The sequence below is a fragment of the Mauremys mutica genome, chromosome 1 (assembly GCF_020497125.1).
Source record: "Mauremys mutica isolate MM-2020 ecotype Southern chromosome 1, ASM2049712v1, whole genome shotgun sequence".
In the NCBI taxonomy this organism is placed as follows: Eukaryota; Metazoa; Chordata; order Testudines; family Geoemydidae; genus Mauremys; species Mauremys mutica.
Genome location: NC_059072.1, coordinates 6,424,570 through 6,445,314, shown reverse-complemented (window position 1 = coordinate 6,445,314; position 20,745 = coordinate 6,424,570). Strand labels below are relative to the sequence as shown.

Genomic DNA, 20,745 nt, shown 5'->3' with positions numbered 1-20,745 from the left:
GGAGAGCAGATGAGAGGTGCAGAGAGAGAGAATAAGAATGGGCTAAAGATGGAGCCCTATGAGACCCTAACAGAAAGTGGGAGAGGGAAGAATCACCATCCCCACTGAAGAAACAACTAGAGGTGGGAGGAGAAGCAGAAGAGGATGGAGTCACAAAAGCTGAAGGTAGATTTCAAGGAGAGGAATGACTGAGCCAAAAGCAGCAGCAGTTGAGGAGGAGGAGGATGGAGTAGAGATTTGGCTAGGAAGATGCCATTAGATATCTGGGTGAGAGAACAGTTTAATGGGAGAGGATCAAGGGTGGAGATGGAGGAACTCGAAGGCAACGGTTGTAGACTGTATTTGAGTTTGAAGGTGAAAGGAAGATGAGGTGTAAGTTAGAGAGGCAGATGGGGTCAAGGACTTTTTCTTTTTTAGGCTGGAAGAGACCATAATAGGCTTGTATTGTGAGGGGAGGAAGCCAGATGAGAATTAGAAGAGGAGAGTAAGGATGAGGCAGGAGGAGAGATTAGAGGAAAGCAGGCAAGACACCTGTGTGTTGGTAATGGGGAGGAGGAGAGTGTACTGGGGATGGGAGGGGGGTAGTGTTGGGTCTCATCAAACTTCTCTTCGAAAAACTCAGCAACATCTTATGTTGGAGGGTACAGGAGAGGGAATCGAAGGCAGCAAATGATCAGCTGCAATTGCTGGCCTCCGAGTCAAGAAGGCAGGAAAAAGTAATGAAGCTTGACCAGGAAGAGTGCAGAACCGAAGAAGAGAATAAATCTGTAGCAAAGGAAGCCTGCATAGCCGCAAGACTTTCTACGGTGTGTTCACTGGCAGTGGCACAGAAAGGGATGAAGCAGATGGTGGGCGTGAACCCGGGTTGGAGGTTGCTGGAATGGACTTTGCTGTGAGTGAGAGGTGCAAAGGAGTGGAGGAATGATAGTGGAGTGGGGGGATTCAGCTGAGTTAACAAAAGATAGAGAGAAGAGAGAGGGGGAAGCTGGAAGTTGTAGAAGAGTCACTGACATCAATGAAGTGATGGTCAAAGAAAGGGGGAACTTGATGATGAAAAGCTCCGAGCAGAAGCAGTGCGCGGTGAAGAGGTCAAGGGAGTGGCCATTTTGGTGAACTGGAACGTTGATCCACGGTGAAGGTTACACAAAGAGGAGAGGTTTCAGAGTAGCAGCCGTGTTAGTCTTTATCCGCAAAAAGAACAAGAGTCCTTGTGACACCTTAGAGAGGACGACGAGGGAAGTGGCTGCAGGATCAGATGGGGCATCAATGCAGAAGCAGAGGTCACCGAAAATGAGGTAGAAGAGATTGCAATGAGAGAAAGCACGACAGCCAGGAGTCAAAATGTGAGAGGAAGGAGGATGAGAAGGAATCAAGAGGATGGTAGAGAAGAGCCAAAGGGTTTGTTGGTCTCAGGGAGCGTGGCGGCAAGGAGCGAGAGAGAAGCATAATACTCCCACCATTTCCTCTAGGCACACCAAGAGACAAGGTGTGTGCAAGAACTTGGCGCTGCACGAGAAAGTGGCTACAGAGGCAGTGTTGGGAGTGGAGGGGTGTATGTAATCCAGGTTTCTTTAAGTGCCCAGAGACCGAGGGAGTGAGAGATGAAGAGACTGTGGGTAGCAGAGATTTTTTTTTTTTTTGAGACAGAACAGGAATTCCAGAGAGAAGGGGAGGGTCAAGGTAGATCACATGATGCTGCCTACCAGCCTTGACAAAGTCCCCTTAACAAAGGAAAAGGCTCAAATCTCCAGACACTGATAGTAACTTCTGGAAAGGGAGGAAGGTTTCTGCCACATCATCCAGGACAGGAATGGAGTGTGAGGTGCTAGCTTGGCCTGGGAGGGGAACCCCAGGTAAGAATACAGACACTTGGATTAGAAGAGGTCCACCACCAAACTATAGTCTGTCTACATGAGAAAAGTTTTACCTGTTTAATAAATCGGTTAGAACTTTGTGTTGACAAGGGTGAGATTTTCAAAGACAAGCTCCTAACTCTCATGGAAAGTCAATGAAGTTAGGCATCTAATTGCCATTTGTGCATTTGAAAACCTTCCCCAAGGCCTAAAGACAAAGATAACAGGTCCTGAAAACCCTCTAGTGAATATGAAGCACTTTTCAAGGCCAGAGCCCCAAACAAACAGCTTGTGTCTATTCATTTTTTCAGCTGCAAATGCTCTTTAATACAGAACAAAGCTGTTTTGTGCTGCCACCTATTGCCATGAAAACCTTATCCTTATGGAGCAGAATAGGGGGACCATTCCACTCCATCACAAGGATGGTACTTCACCGAGAAACCTAGGCACGTGTCCAAAAGGGAGGACAACAACTTGCAGTGAAACAGCAGTCTCTTTAAATTAAAGAGGGGGGAGGGTTGGGGGCAGAGGGAACCGAGAAAGGCAATTCCAGTACCTGTCTGAGTTATAGGAATGTTCTTTATACAAAATGCATTTTGTTTCTCGATTTAAGGAAATTATATAGGGGGTTTTTTGTTGGGTTTTTTTTGGCACTGTAAATGTAAGTGCTTCCTCTTTAAAAGCTTGGCATGATCAAGCCCTCAGTGGGAAATGCAGCTTTGCCAAGTTTGAAAAATCTGGTTGAGAAATATATAAATGAGTAAAAATGAATGTACTGTACTGGACAGTGCTTTTCTTAACATTTACACACCGCCCTTTAGCAGAGGAAAGTGCAAGCCAGTTACACAGTAACTAAGTCTCAACAACCCTTGGAGGTGCTGCAGAGACGTGTTCCCAATCTACTCATAGGGAAACTGAGGCAAAGAGAAGTTAAGTGGCTTGCCCAAGGCCACCCTGCATTCTGTTCCTGGCTCTGACTCAGGAAGTCCTAAACCTTAATCCCCCTGCTGTAACGACGACTGGTGCTCTAGGCTCAATGGTTATCCAGAAAGCACATGAATAAGTATATCTGGATAGCTGCATACAGAACACATACATCTGCTATTATTCCAATGGACACTATGACTGAGATTTACATGTACAAAAGTTAGGAAATTCGGCACTTAGGGTCTCCTAGTAATTGTGCATACACACACCCTGAGTCACAGTTACCATAACATTGCACTTTCTGACTTTGACCCATGTAAAATATCAACGACAATGTTGCATTAATGTTGATTTCAGTTTTTAACATGACAGCGTGTGACACTAGGCTTTTGCATTCCCAGTAAAGACTTACTGTATATACTCGATTGTAAGCCGGTTCGTTTATAAGCCGACTCCCCCAAGATGGATAAGTAAAAATGGAAACTTTTTATAACTGTTCATAAGCTGACCCTATAATTCAGGGGTTGGCAAACTTTGGCTCCCGGGCCATCAGGATAAGCCGCTGGGGGGCCGAGATGGTTTGTTTACCTCGAGCGTCCGCAGACACAGAGGTAAACCTAAGTAAACAAAGTGTCCCGGCGCGCCAGCTGCTTACCCTGACGGGCCAGGACAGCAACTGGTGGGGAAATTTTTTGGGGGGGAGAAGCTGGAGGGTCAGGGGAGTAACCCCTGTGACCATCCCCCACGACCCCACCCCTAGCCCAGGACCCTCACACTCTCTCCATCCCATCCCTTCCCACCTTAACTGGGAAGGGCCAGGGGAGGATGTCTCTGGCCTTGCGGGAGCTGCTCCGGTGGGCCAGACGGGTGGCGCGGCCGCAGCCTGCCAGCCCCAGAGCTGCAGCTGCTTTGGAGGCTGGGGGGAGAGCAGCGTGGCCAGAAGCAGAGAGACTCTGGCCCCACCTCTTCCCTTCTGGCTCTGCTGGCTGGGCTGCCTCTCCTTGCTCCCTCTGTTGGGGGGAGGGGCTGTGTCCCACCTCTCCCTCTCTGTACCCGTTCATAAGCCGACCCCCTTCTCTGGTGCTCCCCTTTTTTACTAAAAAAATTTGGCTTATGAACAAGTATATACGGTAAGTGTGAAAAATGCAAGTGTGCCAGCAATGTCCATTAGATACACACAACCATAGCATGTGCTGCATACCTGAGAAACATAAACACATCCTTACCTCTCCATCAGTTACCGCGGAGTAATTGACTTGTGCAACAGTAACTGTGGTAGGCAACTCAGAGGCATCGGCCAGAGTGGCAACTGTAGCACCTGTGCCAACCTGCAAAATACCACCATAAAACAGTCGTCAAAATGCAGCTCCCGCCAGCATTGTTCCCCTCAGGAATCCACAGTTACATCTCTGCTAAAGGGACACCCAAGTCCTCTAGACCCCAGATCACCTAAAGGGAAAACTGAGGAATAGAGTGTCCCACACTGATCACTATTAATACCCAGCACTTACCATATATAGGGCTATTGCTTTTCAAAGCATTTTACAAACATTAATTCATCCTTAGCAGCCCTGTAAGGTATGGAAGTTACCTTCATCCCCATTTACCAGCTCGGAAAACAGAGGCAAAGAGGTTTATAGCCTGCTTCTAAGAAGCGCTGAGCACTCAAACCCCCACAGAGATGAATAGGAGTGTGGGTGCTCAGCATCTTGAAAAGGAGGCCATAAGTCAGTAGCTCAAAGGCAAAGAGGGAGTCTGCAGCAGCAAACTGGGCCAACTCACAACAGCTCAGAGAGCACCTTTTCTTTTATGGGGGGGAGGGGGAAGGGGGGCAGAGGGGAAAGAGAAGAGGTAGCAAAGTTGCCATCTTGTGCTCCATACTAAGGTCATGTCTACACCACAGGGACTGTAGTGACACAGCTACAACGCCCTAGGCTTTGCTGGCATAACCCTGGAGAGCAGATGCAGCCTGCAGTGACAGAAGGGGGTTTGCCCGTCACTGAAGGAACACCATCTCCCCAGGTGATGGTAGCTAGATCGACGGAAGCATTCTTCTGTTGACCTAAGCTGCATCTACACCAGAAGTTAGGATGGCATAGCTACAGCGCTCAGGGGTGTGGATTTTTCACACCCCTGAGAGCCGCAGCCATGCCAACCTAAGTTTTAGGTGTAGACTAAGCCTAAGCTTTTATTTAAAACTACTCCAATCCCTAGTCCTCACAGTTGTGAGCACTGCCATCAAAACGTGAAACAAGCGTAAACCAATGCAATGAGGTGTACCTGCAGACAGCTTGACTGAAACAGCTCTGAGAGGTGTCTGCAGCCCCATTCATTTTAATGGGTGTTAACCTTGACAGCTAATGAGAATATCAATGTCAACACTTAACTATTTCAACTGTTGATCACAGCACACATGGAAACAAGAGGGATGAGTCAGCTGAGGTCAGTTTTGTGTGTTTTGCTTTAAGACTCTTATATAATAAAGACATGCACAATTTACTGCAAATGGCATCTTGTTTCAACATCTCAAGCAGCTGGAGATTGGTTTAAGCATGGGTGGTGAGTACCACTACTTCAAGTACTATGAACACTGCCTAAAGCAGCGGTTCCCAAACTGTGGGTTGTAACCGCGAACAGGGTTGCACCATCAGCTAACGGGGTCATGGTGATCTCTACTGTGCTGAGAACGCCATTTTGCTCCACACGCTGTGACCTTGCATATACAGTGCATGTGAGGTCATGATGCATGGAGGATGCCATTTTGTAGAGCACACACTTTGCATGCACCATACATATGGAAGTCACAATGTGTGGAGGATGCCATTTTGTAGAGAAAAACGGCATCCTCTGTGCGGCGTAACCTCACACATATGGTGCATGCAAAGTCACGCTGTGCAGAAGTTGCCATTTTGCTCTTCAAAATAGCGTCCTCCGTGCTCTCTGGGATCCCAGGAGGAAATTATTACAATGGGTTTGTGCCAGCAAAAAGTTTGGAAACCCCCGACCTAAAGTATTGTGCAGAAAATCCCGTCTTATTTTTGTTGCGGGTGTCAGAAAGACATATGTGCAATGATACTCCGGAAAAGTTATGTTTGTTGAAGAGGAGATATGTGTAATATATAAAATCTGGAGTCAGCAATGAAGGGAGCAGTCTATGCCTCAGTTCCCTCTCTGTAAAATGGACATAATAGGGGTGTTATACGGATGACTGTATTCCCCTTTCCGTTGTGAGGAACTTACATATGATGATAATGGAGGCCACATAAGTACCTAAGATAGACAGACTTGAGATTCCTGAAACATACAGGTTAAGCCAACAGCCAAAGGTGTATAGTTAAAAACTTCTGTCAGACGTGGCCACTCAATACAGTGTGTGTGAAGGGACAGGTGGGCTCTGCTCACCTGGATAAGGGAGACAGTGCCATCAGGGTTACTGAAGGTCTGTACCACCGTCTGTGATGGGACCAGATGCGCTATACTATGCGTAGCTGCAGTCTGCTGCTGTGTCTGTTGATCCTCAAAGGCATAGAGTAGGTCTTCACGCCCATGCTGCTTGTAGCAGTTCTTCACAATAGTCCGCAATGCTTGGGTCCAGGATACCTAACAGGAAAAAAGAAAACAGTCACATTAAAAGAAGAGTGCAAAGCAGAATTTCCATTCAGCAATTCCCCCGGGAGCTGAGCCATGTAAATCTTTAGTTGGCTTTCTTCAGGGCTATTTTTTAAATCAGTTTTTTTTCCCCCAAATAAAAACAAAATCCCCCCAGAAAACACACCCAGCCCCCCCTCCATGCCTCCAAGCCCCACGGTTCGTGAGCCACCCTTCGGAAGCAAGCCAGCATGCGTACAGTCTGCATCCACATGCCACTTTACAGAACAAGGCTGTAGGACCATGGGGTGGAGGAAATCTCTCTAGTGAAACAGTTCGGCTTCAAACTTTCAGTGAGTTTAACTAGGAGTGAAAAAAACAAAGCCTTTTAAAAAAGATCAAGCAAAGAGCAGACTCCGATACCATAAATCCCGGCTCAACCAGGCCGCCCCCCATGAGGGACAGCTGCAGTCTGTGGAAGGATTTGATCCTGTGATTCACAACATTTTTAATGCCCCTTTATGACAGTTGGGTAGACAGGTATCTCCCACTCCTCCTTAGCTTCTTGAAATGTCCTGAGATACTCGACGTGTTCCTTTTTCTGTCTGTTCTCTCTCATCCTTTTCACATTTCCTCTTTCTCCCCAAAAAGAACAGGAGTACTTGTGGCACCTTAAAGACTAACAAATTTATTTTAGCATGAGCTAAATTTGTTAGTCTTTAAGGTGCCACAAGTACTCCTGTTCTTTTTGCGGATACAGACTAACACGGCTGCTACTCTGAAATCTTTCTCCCCACTATCCCTGTTCTCTCAGTTAAAGGAAGGGCACACACTGCTCTGCTTGGTGAGGTGGGGTGACCACCTCTGGTTGCTCTCTTTGGGCCTGGGACATGTTCTCTCTAGCAGCTGAACTGCGTGTTTGGGAGAACAGAGACACAGCTTGGGCCTGTGAGCCACTTCCTTAGCCTGTATTCATGCGCTGCTACTGTGGCCAGCTGGATTGGGAGTTACCCATCACAGGAGTCGGGGGCAAGGAGAAGAGAGGTAGGGTTAAAAAATACCATAGAGCAAATTAGCAATAGGAGTCAGAGTGAATCCAGGAATATGCCTCTTTCACCACCTTCACTGCTCTCCTCTGCCCTTTGCACCCCTTGGACTAAGCTGGGGGTCAACCCCCCAGGGTGGCAACAAAGGGGCAGACGGATGGTTGTCATGGAGAACTGGGGGATACCCAGCCAAGGTATGGAACTGAGGAGGAAGAGCTATCCCATATGATTTGGGCACAAACTTTTAACCATGGCATGGAACCAGGGAAGTTTATGATCTAGCTGTTCTTTCTGTCACACAAGAGGGAGGCTCAAAACATAACAACCCACTCCCAACCCCCAACGACTGCCCTGAAGGGTTAGTGACAATACAACACACACCCTCTGTTTCTGCTCCTCTGTACGGACGTCACTGCGAACGTTTGCCCATGGAATATCCTCAGGCCACCAAATGGGTTTGCAGCTTTCCTTCCCCCAGCCCGGCTTCCCACGGCCTGTTGAGTACTTCAGCATTTCGGGGATGAATGCTCGCAGCTGCGCCTGAAACCAACAGCACAAGAGGGTTACAACTTGAAATCCCAGTTTCTTTGGGCGGGGGGTGGTTAAGGTTAGTTTTATAAATTACTAGATTCCGATTCCACCTGGAAATGATCAGACAAACTACCCACTGGAACTGCCCTGAGCACACCTGAAAGCATGTGATGAATCCCTCTTCACCTCACCCCCAGTTGAAAAACAGCTCACTGTTAGGTCGTGAGATAGTGACAAACGTACGTCAGCCAATTAGAATAATAAAAGCAAAACATGCCCTATATTACTGCAACGTTAAGGTTCAAAACTACAGTGATGAGAACCAGCCAGCCCAGTTAAAATCAGTGAGGAAATGCCGAGCTAATGCTCTAACAGCAACCTGAATGTAGCTGTTCTGCATATCTTGTATGGTATGCATTGCACAGGGATGTCACAAAGACAGCAGGGATTCAACAAGCTCTGCTATCAAATACCACCCACAGGAGAAGTCACAGCAGGAACAGGAGGCATTCCCCCATTGATAGAACTGTTGGACAGCTCTGTGTAAGGTGGTCTTTTTTTCATGCTCCATCTGAAAAAAATAATCATCTCTGAATGATTTTCCATAAGAAAAAAGTCTTTTGTCAAAGAAAGAGAGGAGGAGATGCGTCAGGCTGACTTTTCGAGAACATTATGGGCAAGTGTAAAGAGAGGGATGATGTTTCGGCTGAGACAAAAGCGTTACTATCACGAGAAAATATTTTGAGAGAGATTTGCAGACCAGATAACACCACAAAGACACATTAACAAGAACGTGACTTACTACTAGCAGTATCATGAATTCCGCACACCTATCAGTATGTTTTTAGATCATGTAGATTATTATTATTATTTATATTACCGCCGTAGGACCTGGAACCCATTGTGCTGGGTGTTGTACAAACACAGAACAAAAAGATGGCCCCTGTCCCAGAGAGCTTGCAATTTAAGCAATGCTGATCACTGTGACACCCAAGTGTCAGATGTTTCTCAGAGAAATAGTCTAATTTAAGACAAGAACATTCTCTTCCCCCCCACACATGCACGCCTCCTCCCACAACCTTCAGTGACTCTGGTGGCAAACCATTTGAACTTCGCTCTCACGGTTGCCACCAGAATTCCTGGACGCAATTAGTCTGATCCAGCCCCAAGAGCCTGCAGTACTAGGAAGCTCAGGGAAGAGGAATCATTTGCTGCTGGTTTCAGCCATGACAAGACTTCCAACTAGCAACATAGATGTTGTTTACCCCACTAGACAACTATCAAGTATTTCCAATTCTCTGTCACAAGAGCATGGGCCTCTTCCTAATGCACTGCTGCCCGCATGACATCACACACACCAGCCTATGTATTAGGCACCTCAGCATCAAACTGCAAGCTAATAGAAGGGGACATGTTTGCAAATCAGTTGACCTGAACGTTCCCTTTTCGGGGTATTTTAAGCAACTGCATCTCAAAGTCGCTGGTAACTGCATCCTAAACCTTTCAAACAACATCCTGCACCGACATCAGAGAGAGGGGAGTACTTCAGACTGACAGGACAGTGTGAAAGGAAGGTGACTTACCTTACTGTAATGGAGTTCTTCGAGAAGTACGTTCCCTAGGAGTATTCCCTGTGGGTGCGCATGCACTCCGAGGACCCGAGACCAGAAGATTATTCACTAACAGTGTCTATTGGTCCGCGCCTGCACCCTGAACCTCCTTATGCTCTGAACCGAAGGCATACAGGGTGGCCTGGACAGACCGCCTCTCCAGTTCCAACTCTACTGCACATCACCTCAGAAGGATCTGAAGTAGAGGGGAAGGAGGGGGGTCATGGACTACCCATGGGGACCACACATCTTGAAGAACTCCAGTCACCATAAAGAAAGTAACATTCCTTTTTTCTTTGAGTGCTTGTCCCCACAAGTATTCACCACGGGTGACTCACAAGAAGTGCTCATGGAGCAGGAAGGGGCGAGGGACCCATGCTGCACCACGGATCCCAGGACCTCTGTGCCAAAGGATGCATCTGCTGAAGAAGCTTGGACGTAGTGCCTGGTAAAGGTGATCAAAGAGACCCATTGTCACCACTCTACAGGTGTGTACCAGAGGTATGCCTTGGAGAGAAGCTACAGAGGTAGCGTGTTCTCTAGTCGAATGTGCCCTCCCACCCTGAGGAGTTTCCATCAGTTCATAACATAGCAGAATGCAGCCTGAAATCCATTTTGCTCATTGAAGGAGATGAATTGTCTCTGGGATTTTTGAAAGGGCTTCATCCTCTGCTGGTAGAAAGCCAAAGCTCTACGAACATCCAGAGAATGAAGTGTCCTGTCCTCCTTGGTGGCATGAGATTTTGGGTAGAATACCGGTAGAGGGATAGGCAGATTAAGGTGGAATTCAGAGGGAACTTTTGGGATGTACCCTTAGGGACATTTTATCCTTATGGAATACTGCGTAGGGAGGGCCTACATAAGAGCCGCAAGCTTCGCTACTCTCCTAGTGGAAGTGATTGCCATTAGAAAGGCTACTTTCATGGATCGATGGAGAAGGGTGCAGGAGGCCAAGGACTTAAGTGGCGGATTCATAAATGCTGACAGCACCAAATTAAGGTCCCAATTAGGAGTTGGCACCAATACTGGAGGAAAGGTTCTGACAAGACCTCTCAGAAATTTCATTTTTGTAGAATGGGTGAATATTCAGCAGTTGCCTATGAGAGGATGGAAAGAATTGGTTGTTGCATGTGTACCTGGCAGCAATCTAATGGACAAACCCGAAGACTTTAGGAAGAGATGTCCAAAATGAAAGGCATGGGAGGTATCTGGTGGCGTTAACACCAGATGGAGAATCTCTTTCATTTGGCAGCACAGAATTTTCGTGCGGAAACCTTTCTGCTGTTGCTGAGGATGGACTGGACTTCTTGGAGCATGACCTTTCTCATTGCCCATCCAGATACCAGGTTGTGAGGTGGAGAGAGGCTGAGCTGGGACAGACGGTTTTGCTTTTGTCTCAAGTCAGAAGGTTTGGCAACTATTTTAAGTGGATACATGGGTATGTGGCCATCTGGAGGATTCTGATGAACCAAAACTGTCTCACTCACCCAGGAGCCAATACGATCCACTGCCCATTTGTTCTGCTTGACCTTGTTCAGGACCTTTAGTTAGAGTGGGATGGGTGGGAAAGTATACTTTAATGGCACTGACCAAGGAACGAGAAATGCGTCTCCTCTGGAATTGTGCCCTTGAGCAGCAAGGGAGTCACAGGCTGGACACTTCTTGTTTACCTGGGATATAAAGAGGTCCACACATAGGGAGCCCCGCTGCTGGAAGATGTTCTGTGCCACTGAGTTTTGCTGTTACCATTCATGGTATCTGTGGAAGTGACTACTGAGGCTGTTTACTAAGGTGTTCGTTATTCTGGAAAGGTGCACTGTTGAAAGGGAGATATGATGTCAGATACTCCAATTCTGGAGCTTGACTTCCTTTATGTAAAGAGGGGCGGATCCTGCTCCTCCCTGCTTCTTTATGTAGAACACCATCATCATGATGTCCAACATGACTGGAACGTGATGGAAATGTATGAACGGCAGAAATCTTCTGCAAGCTCAAAGTTCAAGCAGATTGCCACTTGGTTGTCCGGATGTATTCTCCAACCCAGTAACGAAGGGTCCATGAGTAGCTTCTTTGTGGGTGGAGGGGGAATGAAGGGAACCCCTACACACAGACATCTTGTCTTCTCACCAGGCAAGAGAAGACAGAAAGCTTGCCTGTTCGGAGCTTATGCGCACCTGAAGGCGATGACTATTCAGCCTTGTGAAGGATTTTACATAGATGCAAGCAGCCATGTGGCCTAGAAGAACCAGAGAGGAGGGAGCTGTCAGCTGGGGGCTCAGTTGGAGCTGGGCAATGAGGTCCCTGTTCTGAGGTAAGTAAGCTTTGACTGAAGTTGAGTCCATAGTCGCTCCAATAAATTCTATAATCTGCCTTGGAGTTAAAGTGGACTTTTCTGGATTCACTTGAAGCCCTAAGGATTTTACAAGACTGAGTACGAGCATACTGTCAGTTAAACTCCCAAAGATAGCCATCCCATGAGCAACCGTTGTCAAGGTAGGTAGATGTTGGGTTGCCCTAGCAATGCAGGTCCATCACTACCACTGAGAGCATCTTTGTGAATATTCTCTGGGCTGTTGAGAGACCAAAACAAAGGACTCTGTACTGGTAATGCTCTAGACCCACCATCAAGGTTAGAAACCTCCTGTGAGCCAGGTGAACACCTACTGAAAATAGGCATCCTTTCAAATCAAGAACTGAAAACCAGTCACTTTTGTTGAGGGATGGGATTACAGAAGCCAAGATGGTCATCTTGAATCCCCAACAACCGATAGAGACATTGAGTTGCCTGAGATCCAGGATAGGTCTCCATCCACCCTTCTTGGGAACGAGGAAGTATCTCAAACAGAAACCCTTCCCCCTGTGATAAAGCACAGGCTCTCCAGCTTGAGCTGAAGAAGGGAGTCTCTACCTTCTGTCTGAGAAGCCTCTTGTGAGAGGTGTCCCTGAAGAGGAACGGGGGAGGGGTTGGTGTAGGAATGGAAAGGAATTCTATTGTGCAGATGATCTTCCAGACCTAAATTTCTGAAGTAATATGTTGCTGGGTTGGGAAGGAATAGAACAGGTGGCCACCAAAGTGAATGGGAGGGTGTCTGGCTGCGTGGAGATTGGTTGGCGGCTCTCAAATGTCCTGTCAAAATGGCGTCTTGGCATGGGATTGTGGGTGAGGAACTGATGGCATGGCTTGCTGCCTGCTGTGCTGTAACCTCTGGAGTCTCCTGGGTGGCTCATAAACCCGTGGCTGGAAGAAGGGCGGGGGAGCAGGATATTGTCTGTAAGGAGCTGGCTTATAGTACTTCCTACGTGGGGTTGGGGTGTACATCCCCAAGGAGTGGAGGACAGCCCAGGATTCTTTAATTCTTTAAAATTTGCCTATTTTTCCCCCGAACAAAAGATTACCCTCAAAGGGGAGGTCTTCTACCATAGTTTGGGCTTCCTCAGGAAACCTCAAGGAGTGAAGCAAAGAAGCCTGCCTCATGACTACCAAAGTCACCCTGGGGCATGAAGTGCCGTCAGCTGCATCAAGTGACACCTGTAGGTACGACCGAGCTATGAGCTTCTCCTCTTCCAGAATAGCCTAAAACTGAGGCCTGAACACTGAAGGAAGTTTGCTGACAAACGCAGACAGCTTACTATAACTAATAAAGTCATATTTCCAAATCAGAGTCTGGTAATTTGCTATCCAGTATTGTAGGCTGGTGGAGAAACTCTTGCCCCTAGGAGATCCAGTTTTTTAGTATCCTTATCAGACGGGGTAGAAGGAGGCTGGTGCAGTCTGTTGCACTCAGTAACAGTTTGTACTACTAGAGAATTTGGTACGGGATGGGAAAACAAATACTCTACCTCGTTAGGTGAGACAACATCTTTTCTCCATCCTTTTTGGAGTTGGGGCATAAGTGGCTGGAGCATGCCAAACAGTCCTAGTCAATTCTAATATGGCCTTGTTGATGGGAAATGCCACCTTGCCAGGGTCTGTAGTCTGGAGGATATCCAGAAACTTGTAAGTAGGATCCTAGACTTCCTTCAGCGAGATCTGTAAAGCCTCCACAATCCTCCTCAGGAGGTCCTGGAGCTGTTTATAATCCTCAGGCAGCAAAGGTGAGGCTGGCACCACCACCTCCTTGGGAGACAAGAAACAGCCACCGGTGGAAGGGAGGGTTCTTGCTGGTTGGGCTGTTTCTGATCCTTACCATGCTCCAGGGGCTGATACTTTTCCCCACGAGGTGATCTCTGTTGGCACTCTTGCTCCCATCTCCTGGAGCCAGGGGGTCTAAAGTAAGGGTCCCAAGAACCCCAACAGGGACATGGTGTGGGGTCATATGGATATGGAAGTTGTCCCAATGGGGGAGGGTGTCACTCGGCCCAGGGATGATGATATGTCTTGCGGAGATGACAGAGTACAAATGAGGCTCTGGAACCCCTATCAGGGCTAATGGTGCATCTCTGGACTGTCAAAATGACCGGTGCATCAATCCTGCCAGAGGAATATGAGTGATTGGAGTCTATGGGCGAAGCCGACAGAACTGCCTGTCTAGTGGTGCCACTGCAGGTGGATGGCATGCATGAGTGGTGCACGGTCAGTGCTGGCAGCTTCATACCACAGCGGAAGGGACCAGTGAGTAGGTCCAGCAGAAGAGCAAGAGGGGCTTCTACGCATAGATGGAACCAACAGCCCAGTCTTGAGATGGAAAGTAGGTGTTGGTACCATTAAGTTCCTTCTCTGCTTGTGGTATGGAACCACTGGTGCAGAGAGTGGCCACCCTCTCCTTTCCTTCACTGATGATGGAGCTGGACCTGCCTCTCACTAAGGAAGTAGTCAATGGGCATGCCTGACTCCTAGTACAGCTGATATCCGCGCACACACCTGTACCGGGGCACTGAGTCTTGCCTGACTTAGAGGGGGTAGGGTAGGCAGACCTGTTCTTAGAGGGGTTAGATGGAGATTTCTCCCGCTTCTCATGAGGGTGCTTTCCTTTACCCTCTTCCCATCCATGCCTGCTAAAGTCTTTAGATCTGGACTTTTACAATCTGGGAAGTGCTGGGTCCGGAAAGGTGCTAGTGGATGGATCCTGGCAATGTACATGGGAGTCAGAAGCCCCTGGGTCGAGCTGTGGCCTCATGGAAAGCTCCTGACATGCCTCCTAAGCCGAAATTCTTGAGCTTGTCATGGACAAGGTGGGAAGGAACGACAAATCTCACACTCGGATGGAATATGAGATTCTCCAAGGCAGTACAGGCAGCAGGAGTGGGGATCACTGACCAGGAAGACCCAGAGGCAGGCCACGTAGGATTTAAAGCCCAGGATTTGGGGCATAATGGGTACCCCAAACGGTGCAGTTGAGCAAGGAGGAGGAACACCTCCTAACCCAAACTTTAATCTAACTAGCTACACTGCTAAACTAACGACACTAAAATAAAACGATTTACAATAATCCCCGAATAGACGGCGGGAAGGCCAGCCAAGCTGCGGGCACTGTGGAATGCCATCTCAGACCACCGGTGGTAGAATGGAACTGGAGAGGTGGTCGGTCCATGCCACCCTTTATGTGCAGGCGCAGACCAATGGACATGGCTAATGAAGAATCTTCCGGTCTCAGGCACACGTGCACCCACAGCGAATATCCCTCTGGACCAGCACTCGAAGAAGTGCCCTCCCCACAGAGTCTGCATAAAGCCCAGGGCAACACATACCATCTGCATTTCTATAGCTACTTTCATCACAAGGTGACGATCGCCAAGGTAGAGATGGGGAAAGTGAGGCCCAGAGCGGTTAAGTGATTTGCTCAAGGTCATGCAGGGAGTCGGTAGCAGACACACCCAGGTCTCCTCCCCCGCACCCCAGGCTCTGCCCTCTAGAACGCTGCTTGCTGTGTGGCCTAACTTTTCTGTGCCAGAGCTGCCCCATTGATAAAACAGGGGCAATGTCGATGCTGCGAAGTGCTCTGAGATGCTTGGGCAAGAAGCATTACAGAAACGCTAATTATTAAAAAGTCATGGGCGTGAATGGAATGTCGTTGTCAAAAGTGCCTTCCCAGAACTCCTAGCTGCAAGCTGTGCTCCTTGTTACCAGATGGATTAATTACTGATCCTCAGGAGTTCAGAGACTCAAGCTACTCAAGGCACTTGTTAAGGAGGGTTCGCCTCTAATCCGCCAGGGAAACAATCAACAGCAGCGGCACGGCATTATAACCTGCTCAAGCGCGAGGGCCTCTCTAATTGGCATCACAACAAGACCTGCCCCCCTCATCCCACCTGCTCACAAAACGCCTAAAATGGGTTCTGAGCTGCAGAGCCCCATATCGCCTAAGCGTGCGGCATCCGGGAGGGAATGAGCACAGTATGTTGAACTCGGAGCCCTCCCACCCTCGCCACCCCACCACCCCATACAAAAAGGGGAAACCCTGGCAAACCAAGTCATTTATAAAAATAAAGATTCATCCCGATCTCCTCAGTCCTTCAGCTTGGAAAAGAGCTTGCGTGAGCTACAATGCAAGGTCTATACACGATATTGTTAGAAACGTGTATTGGGTGCCCTTAGAAGACCCCAGGTGCTTTAGCGAAGGAAAAACAGTAAGATGAACCCGTAAAGATAATGAGTTAATCCTGATCTTAACTATCCTCAGCCTCCAAAAAACCAAGATGCACCCAACTGCAGAGACACAGAAACACTAGAAGCAACAGGGCAAAGTGCAAGATGCATCTAATAACAGCCAGGCCTGAACTCTGACAGTCTGCTAAGAGAAGCAGCTTCCAGAACAGAGCACCTTCTGTGAAGAACAGCCTTCCAAGGGCCCCCAGAAATTCCCCCTCGGGAGAACACCAGCCATCTGCAACAGCTGCAACGGGGCATAGGCGGATTAAGCCAAGTCTAGACAATTCGTATTCTTGAATCCTACCTGAATGATGAAGCAGGTGATTGCAGATGAAGCAGTAACCAGAGTGGAACTCTGGGGTTCTGTGATCATGTGTCCATCCTTCCTAACAGATGAGAAAGCTGCATTCTGCAGCAGTGGATTTTAGACTGACCGATCAAATAACATTTTATCTGCAGCAGCAGATTAAAAAATGGGACATTGGCTATGGCAGGTAACAACAAATTCACCATCATGAATTGCCTTTTTACAAAGCTCATCTCGCCCTTTTGGAACCCCTTCCCAGGCCCCACCACTGCTGGCCCTTCAGACAGGTCAGACCAGGAGAGAAGTTGGGCCAAAGTTCATCATTTGTTGAAGCAAAAATGAGAGACGGGGCCTGATCTCACAGATCTCAATGGGAGCTGAAGGTACCTGGCACCAGACAGGATGGAACCCTTAATACGCCTGGTAAATGCAGCAGGCTGGCACCCACCACCACCAGAGGCAAATCTCCATCTAATAATATTGTTCCAACCCAAAGCCAGAGGTACAGTGGGAACACTAGGAGCGCTCAAAGCAGAGAAACTCACGGAATATTGTACAATGGGTCAGAGCTGAGGAGCAGAGATTGGGGACGGGAGAGTAGGCAGAACATGGCAGAACACACCATGCAAAAGAGGCTCAATCAGATCCGTTGATTAACTGACCTCACCCATTCACACATTCTTTAATCTTGCATTTTACTCTTACATGAGCTGTCTCCCTCCCCCTCATACCTTGGTCAGGTGAAAAATAAGAAACGTATAAAGAAATCAGAATTGTTAACCCATTTGCTGAGCTCTTGCGCAGCCTGAAGAGTGGTGCACCCTCTCGTCAGGAGAGCATACAGTACCACCGTCCCTTAAAGCTCACTACTGTCCATCCCATTTCACCTGTAGCAGCACACAAGGTTTAGAAGTCCCCTGAATGCTGCATATAGCAACTTCATTGCATCAGGATGCTGCAAACCAGGCACAAGAACAAATCCTGAGCCTCCAGTGACAGGATGCTTTCTGAATGCTGGCATGCACGGTTACAGGTGTGCTTCAACCCCCCTCCATCGTATACTCACCACGACTGACTAACTTTAGTTTCCACAACATAACTGTTCAGTGCCTAATGGTAAATTGGTTTGGTGCCTAGATGCTGATGCACATCAGTGAAACAAACACCTTTTAATTTCCTTTTTAGGGGGAACTGGGGTGGGGTGGAGTCATCTTTGCATCCAAGTCATGTGCAGATGTTAAAACAAAGCAAGGTAGGTCAGGTTAAGGCACAAATTTTGCATTCAGGAAGGTGTAAGCAACGTGCAGCAACCTCACTGAGGTTTCTACATGCAGAGCAGAGTGCAGAATATGACTCCGTGTTCACGCCCTGCGTTCAGATAAAGACACAGATAAGCTACTAGCCATCAAGCTCACGACTGGGCTGTTCTGAAGTCCTTCGTCAAAATGCCCATTGACTACAATGGGAGATTCCCCTGAGTAAGGGCTTCAGAATCAGCCCCCGCTGCATACATTTTTCACACGCAGCACAGGTGGGCAGTGCTCTCCATCTGCAAATCCATGGAAACACCTTGACTCAACCTACGGAAGGTTTTATTTCCCCCAAGACCTCCAAAGAAGCAGGGCAATTAAAAGGAGGAGAATTATTTTCATCTCCTTTTCGGTGAGCTAAACCTAACGCTTCTAACACCTGTCCAATGAGACCTGCAGCTGTTCAAAGCCAAAGCCTCGTTTTTCCATTCCTAGTGACCTGCCTCTTAATTGAGATGCCCAATATGTATTTTTAAATTTTTCTGCTTTCCTCCAGGCTCTGCAATCTCCAATCACAAACAAGAACTGAAAAAGGCTGGAGTCTCCTGTTAGCTGATGAAGGCAAACATCAGGAAAAGAATATATTGAGCCATATAAAAATGATCAGCCGTGAACTGAAAAGCTTTATATCTGCTCAGCTGGGCATTCTGGGGATCAAGATTTCTGCCACAACATTTGATGGCATCACTAGCCATGCAAGATGCTTCATTCTTTGCACTGATTTAGGGCTAGTAGTATCTTCCGCTCTCCCAAGTGAGATGGGGAGCCCTGAACGTGGGTCACTGCAGAATTGCTGTGCTTTAAAACTGACCTATTTATAACTCTTCAAGTGCCATTGGGGTCAGAAAAGTGACTCTGAAAACGTGGCACCATGTTAGCCAACATCTCTGCTCCCTGCAGTGCCCAAGTGCTACCTCAGGTTTTACTGAAGTGTTTACTTCTCTTAGCCCTGCAGGACCTGTCCAGCTATAAGCTGGGGAGACTCCCTCATTAGCGAAATGGTCAGCTGTGATCTAAATGTAGCATCTCTGTTAACTTTAACAGGCAGAAAGAACCACAGGGGGATTTTCAGCTCCCATGGAGAGTTTGTAGCCCTGGCAATACTTAATACTACTTTGTCCTCGTGTGGCCCTCTCCCATCCAAGGCTCTCAAGGTATTTTATAAATGTTTATGACAGAGATGAGCACCAGGCGGCCACCAGATCATTTTATTTAGCCTGCCACAGCCCAGCTCAGGGCAGGTGATCCAGAGGCACCAGGAAGGAGGCAGGGCATCATGGGGGGAGGGTTTCACCTGCACACTGTTGCAAGAACCAGTGAGCCAGAGCAAGGAGTCAGGACAGTACCACAGGATAGGAGCTGCTGCGGAGGGATGACTGCAGGGTGGGCTTGCTCTCCATCGCTTCCCACCCTGGCCTCACCCCCCACCCAAAGCAGGGCCTGACACTCCCCCTGCATTACCCCGTGAGCCTGCCAAAGAGTTTTAGTGCATTGTGTGGCCCTCTACTTCCTTTAAGTTGCCCATTCCTGGTTTATGAAGTCATCCCCATTTTACAGAGGGGAAAGCAGAGACAAGAGCATCGATGTGACCACTTGTCCACAGACAGATGATCTGGGCACTATCCACAACAAACAGAGAATGGTATTGATTACCTAGCCCTGCCGAGAGTGCTGAGGCCTGAATAAGACAACCTCTCAAGGTCCCTTCCAGGCCGGCACTTCTACGAGTCTATGGGGATGAGGGTACAAGTGCAAGAGCTACATCTGTTTACAGCTTGGGAGAAATTCAACACCATTGCAATGAAGTTGTTTAAACAAAAAGTATCATTTCTGCAAGATAGGTATTCCTAATTAGGCAGTTACTTAAGCATGATGGGTACACGAGATCTCAAAATAAGATGCCTTCTAAGTTACTTTACTGTTGCATCAACAGTTTGCATAATTATTGCCAGAGAACGCTGCTCCAATAGATAACGCCAGCGTACAAGTGCTCCACCACTAATAGAAAGAGGAGGGGCAGAGAGATTAGGGAAGGTTAGAAGCAGAGTGCACTGGAGCAGCCAGCAATCCCCTCTGTATATGTACTCCTCATTATTCATATTGCAATAGCAGTGAGTGCCTACTGAACCCTGTTTAGGATCTGGGCTCCCTTGTGCAGGGTGTTAGCAAGAGCTAACTATCTGATTCAGGGCCGCCCAGGAGGGAGCGGGGGAGCACGTGGGGCAATTTGCCCCAGGCCCTGGACCCCGCAGGGGCCCCCACGAGAGTTTTTCAGGGCCCCTGAAGCGGGGTCCTTCACTCGCTCCGGGGGCCCCGGAAAACTCTTGCGGGGCCCAGGCCCCTGGAGCATCTTCCACGGCAATTCAGCAGCGAGGGTCCTTCCCCTCCGGGACCCGCCACCGAAGTGCCCCGAAGACCCACGGCGGCAAGGACCACCCTGCCGCAGTGCCGGGTCTTCGGCAGCAATTTGGCGGCGGGGGCCCCTTGCCGCCAAAGACCCCAGGCCCCCTGAATCCTCTGGGCGGCCCTGATCTGATTTAGGAAACCATCAACCGTGCTAACATATCAGTCAAAGGAGCTTTTGAAGAAGGACTCAAGGTGCCACCTTCCCCTTAGCAGCGAATAAGTCCTGGGCCAGAAGAGTAAGCACGAAGAACCAGAAATCAAAGTCACATCTCACACATGGCAACCCAGAGCAGTCAACGCCCCACAGCCACCTTCCTAGGCCGGATTTGTGCGCAGAATAATTGTTTCGAAACCACAGAATTTTCTTAACAGCTGATGGCCAAGGCCACTTCACACCTAGAGGAAACAGAACTGCTTATATTTTAGATTTAACGCAAGAAGCTTTTTTTAAATAAAAAGTACAGATTAAAGAGCTGGGGTTGTCTAGCCATGTTTGGAGAGCCGGGGGTAAAACTTAAACAACTCTTGATGTTGAAGTGTTGCTCTCATTTCCAACACTAGCATAAAAATTAAATACC

The 20,745-nt window shown here is 48.2% G+C and overlaps 1 protein-coding gene across 5 annotated transcripts in view; it reads right to left on the bottom strand.

Moving 5' to 3' along the window:
• NRF1 (nuclear respiratory factor 1) overlaps positions 1-20,745 on the bottom strand; it is a 118,178-nt gene that overhangs the window by 43,386 nt on the left and 54,047 nt on the right. For all 5 annotated transcript variants that reach the window (XM_044986739.1, XM_044986709.1, XM_044986712.1 and 2 more), the window contains exons 6-8: positions 7,796-7,954; positions 6,183-6,380; positions 4,007-4,108 (exon numbers count right to left, since the gene is read on the bottom strand). In XM_044986739.1, the coding sequence (XP_044842674.1) occupies positions 4,007-4,108; positions 6,183-6,380; positions 7,796-7,954 (459 nt within the window). The remainder of the gene's footprint in view (positions 1-4,006; positions 4,109-6,182; positions 6,381-7,795; positions 7,955-20,745) is intronic.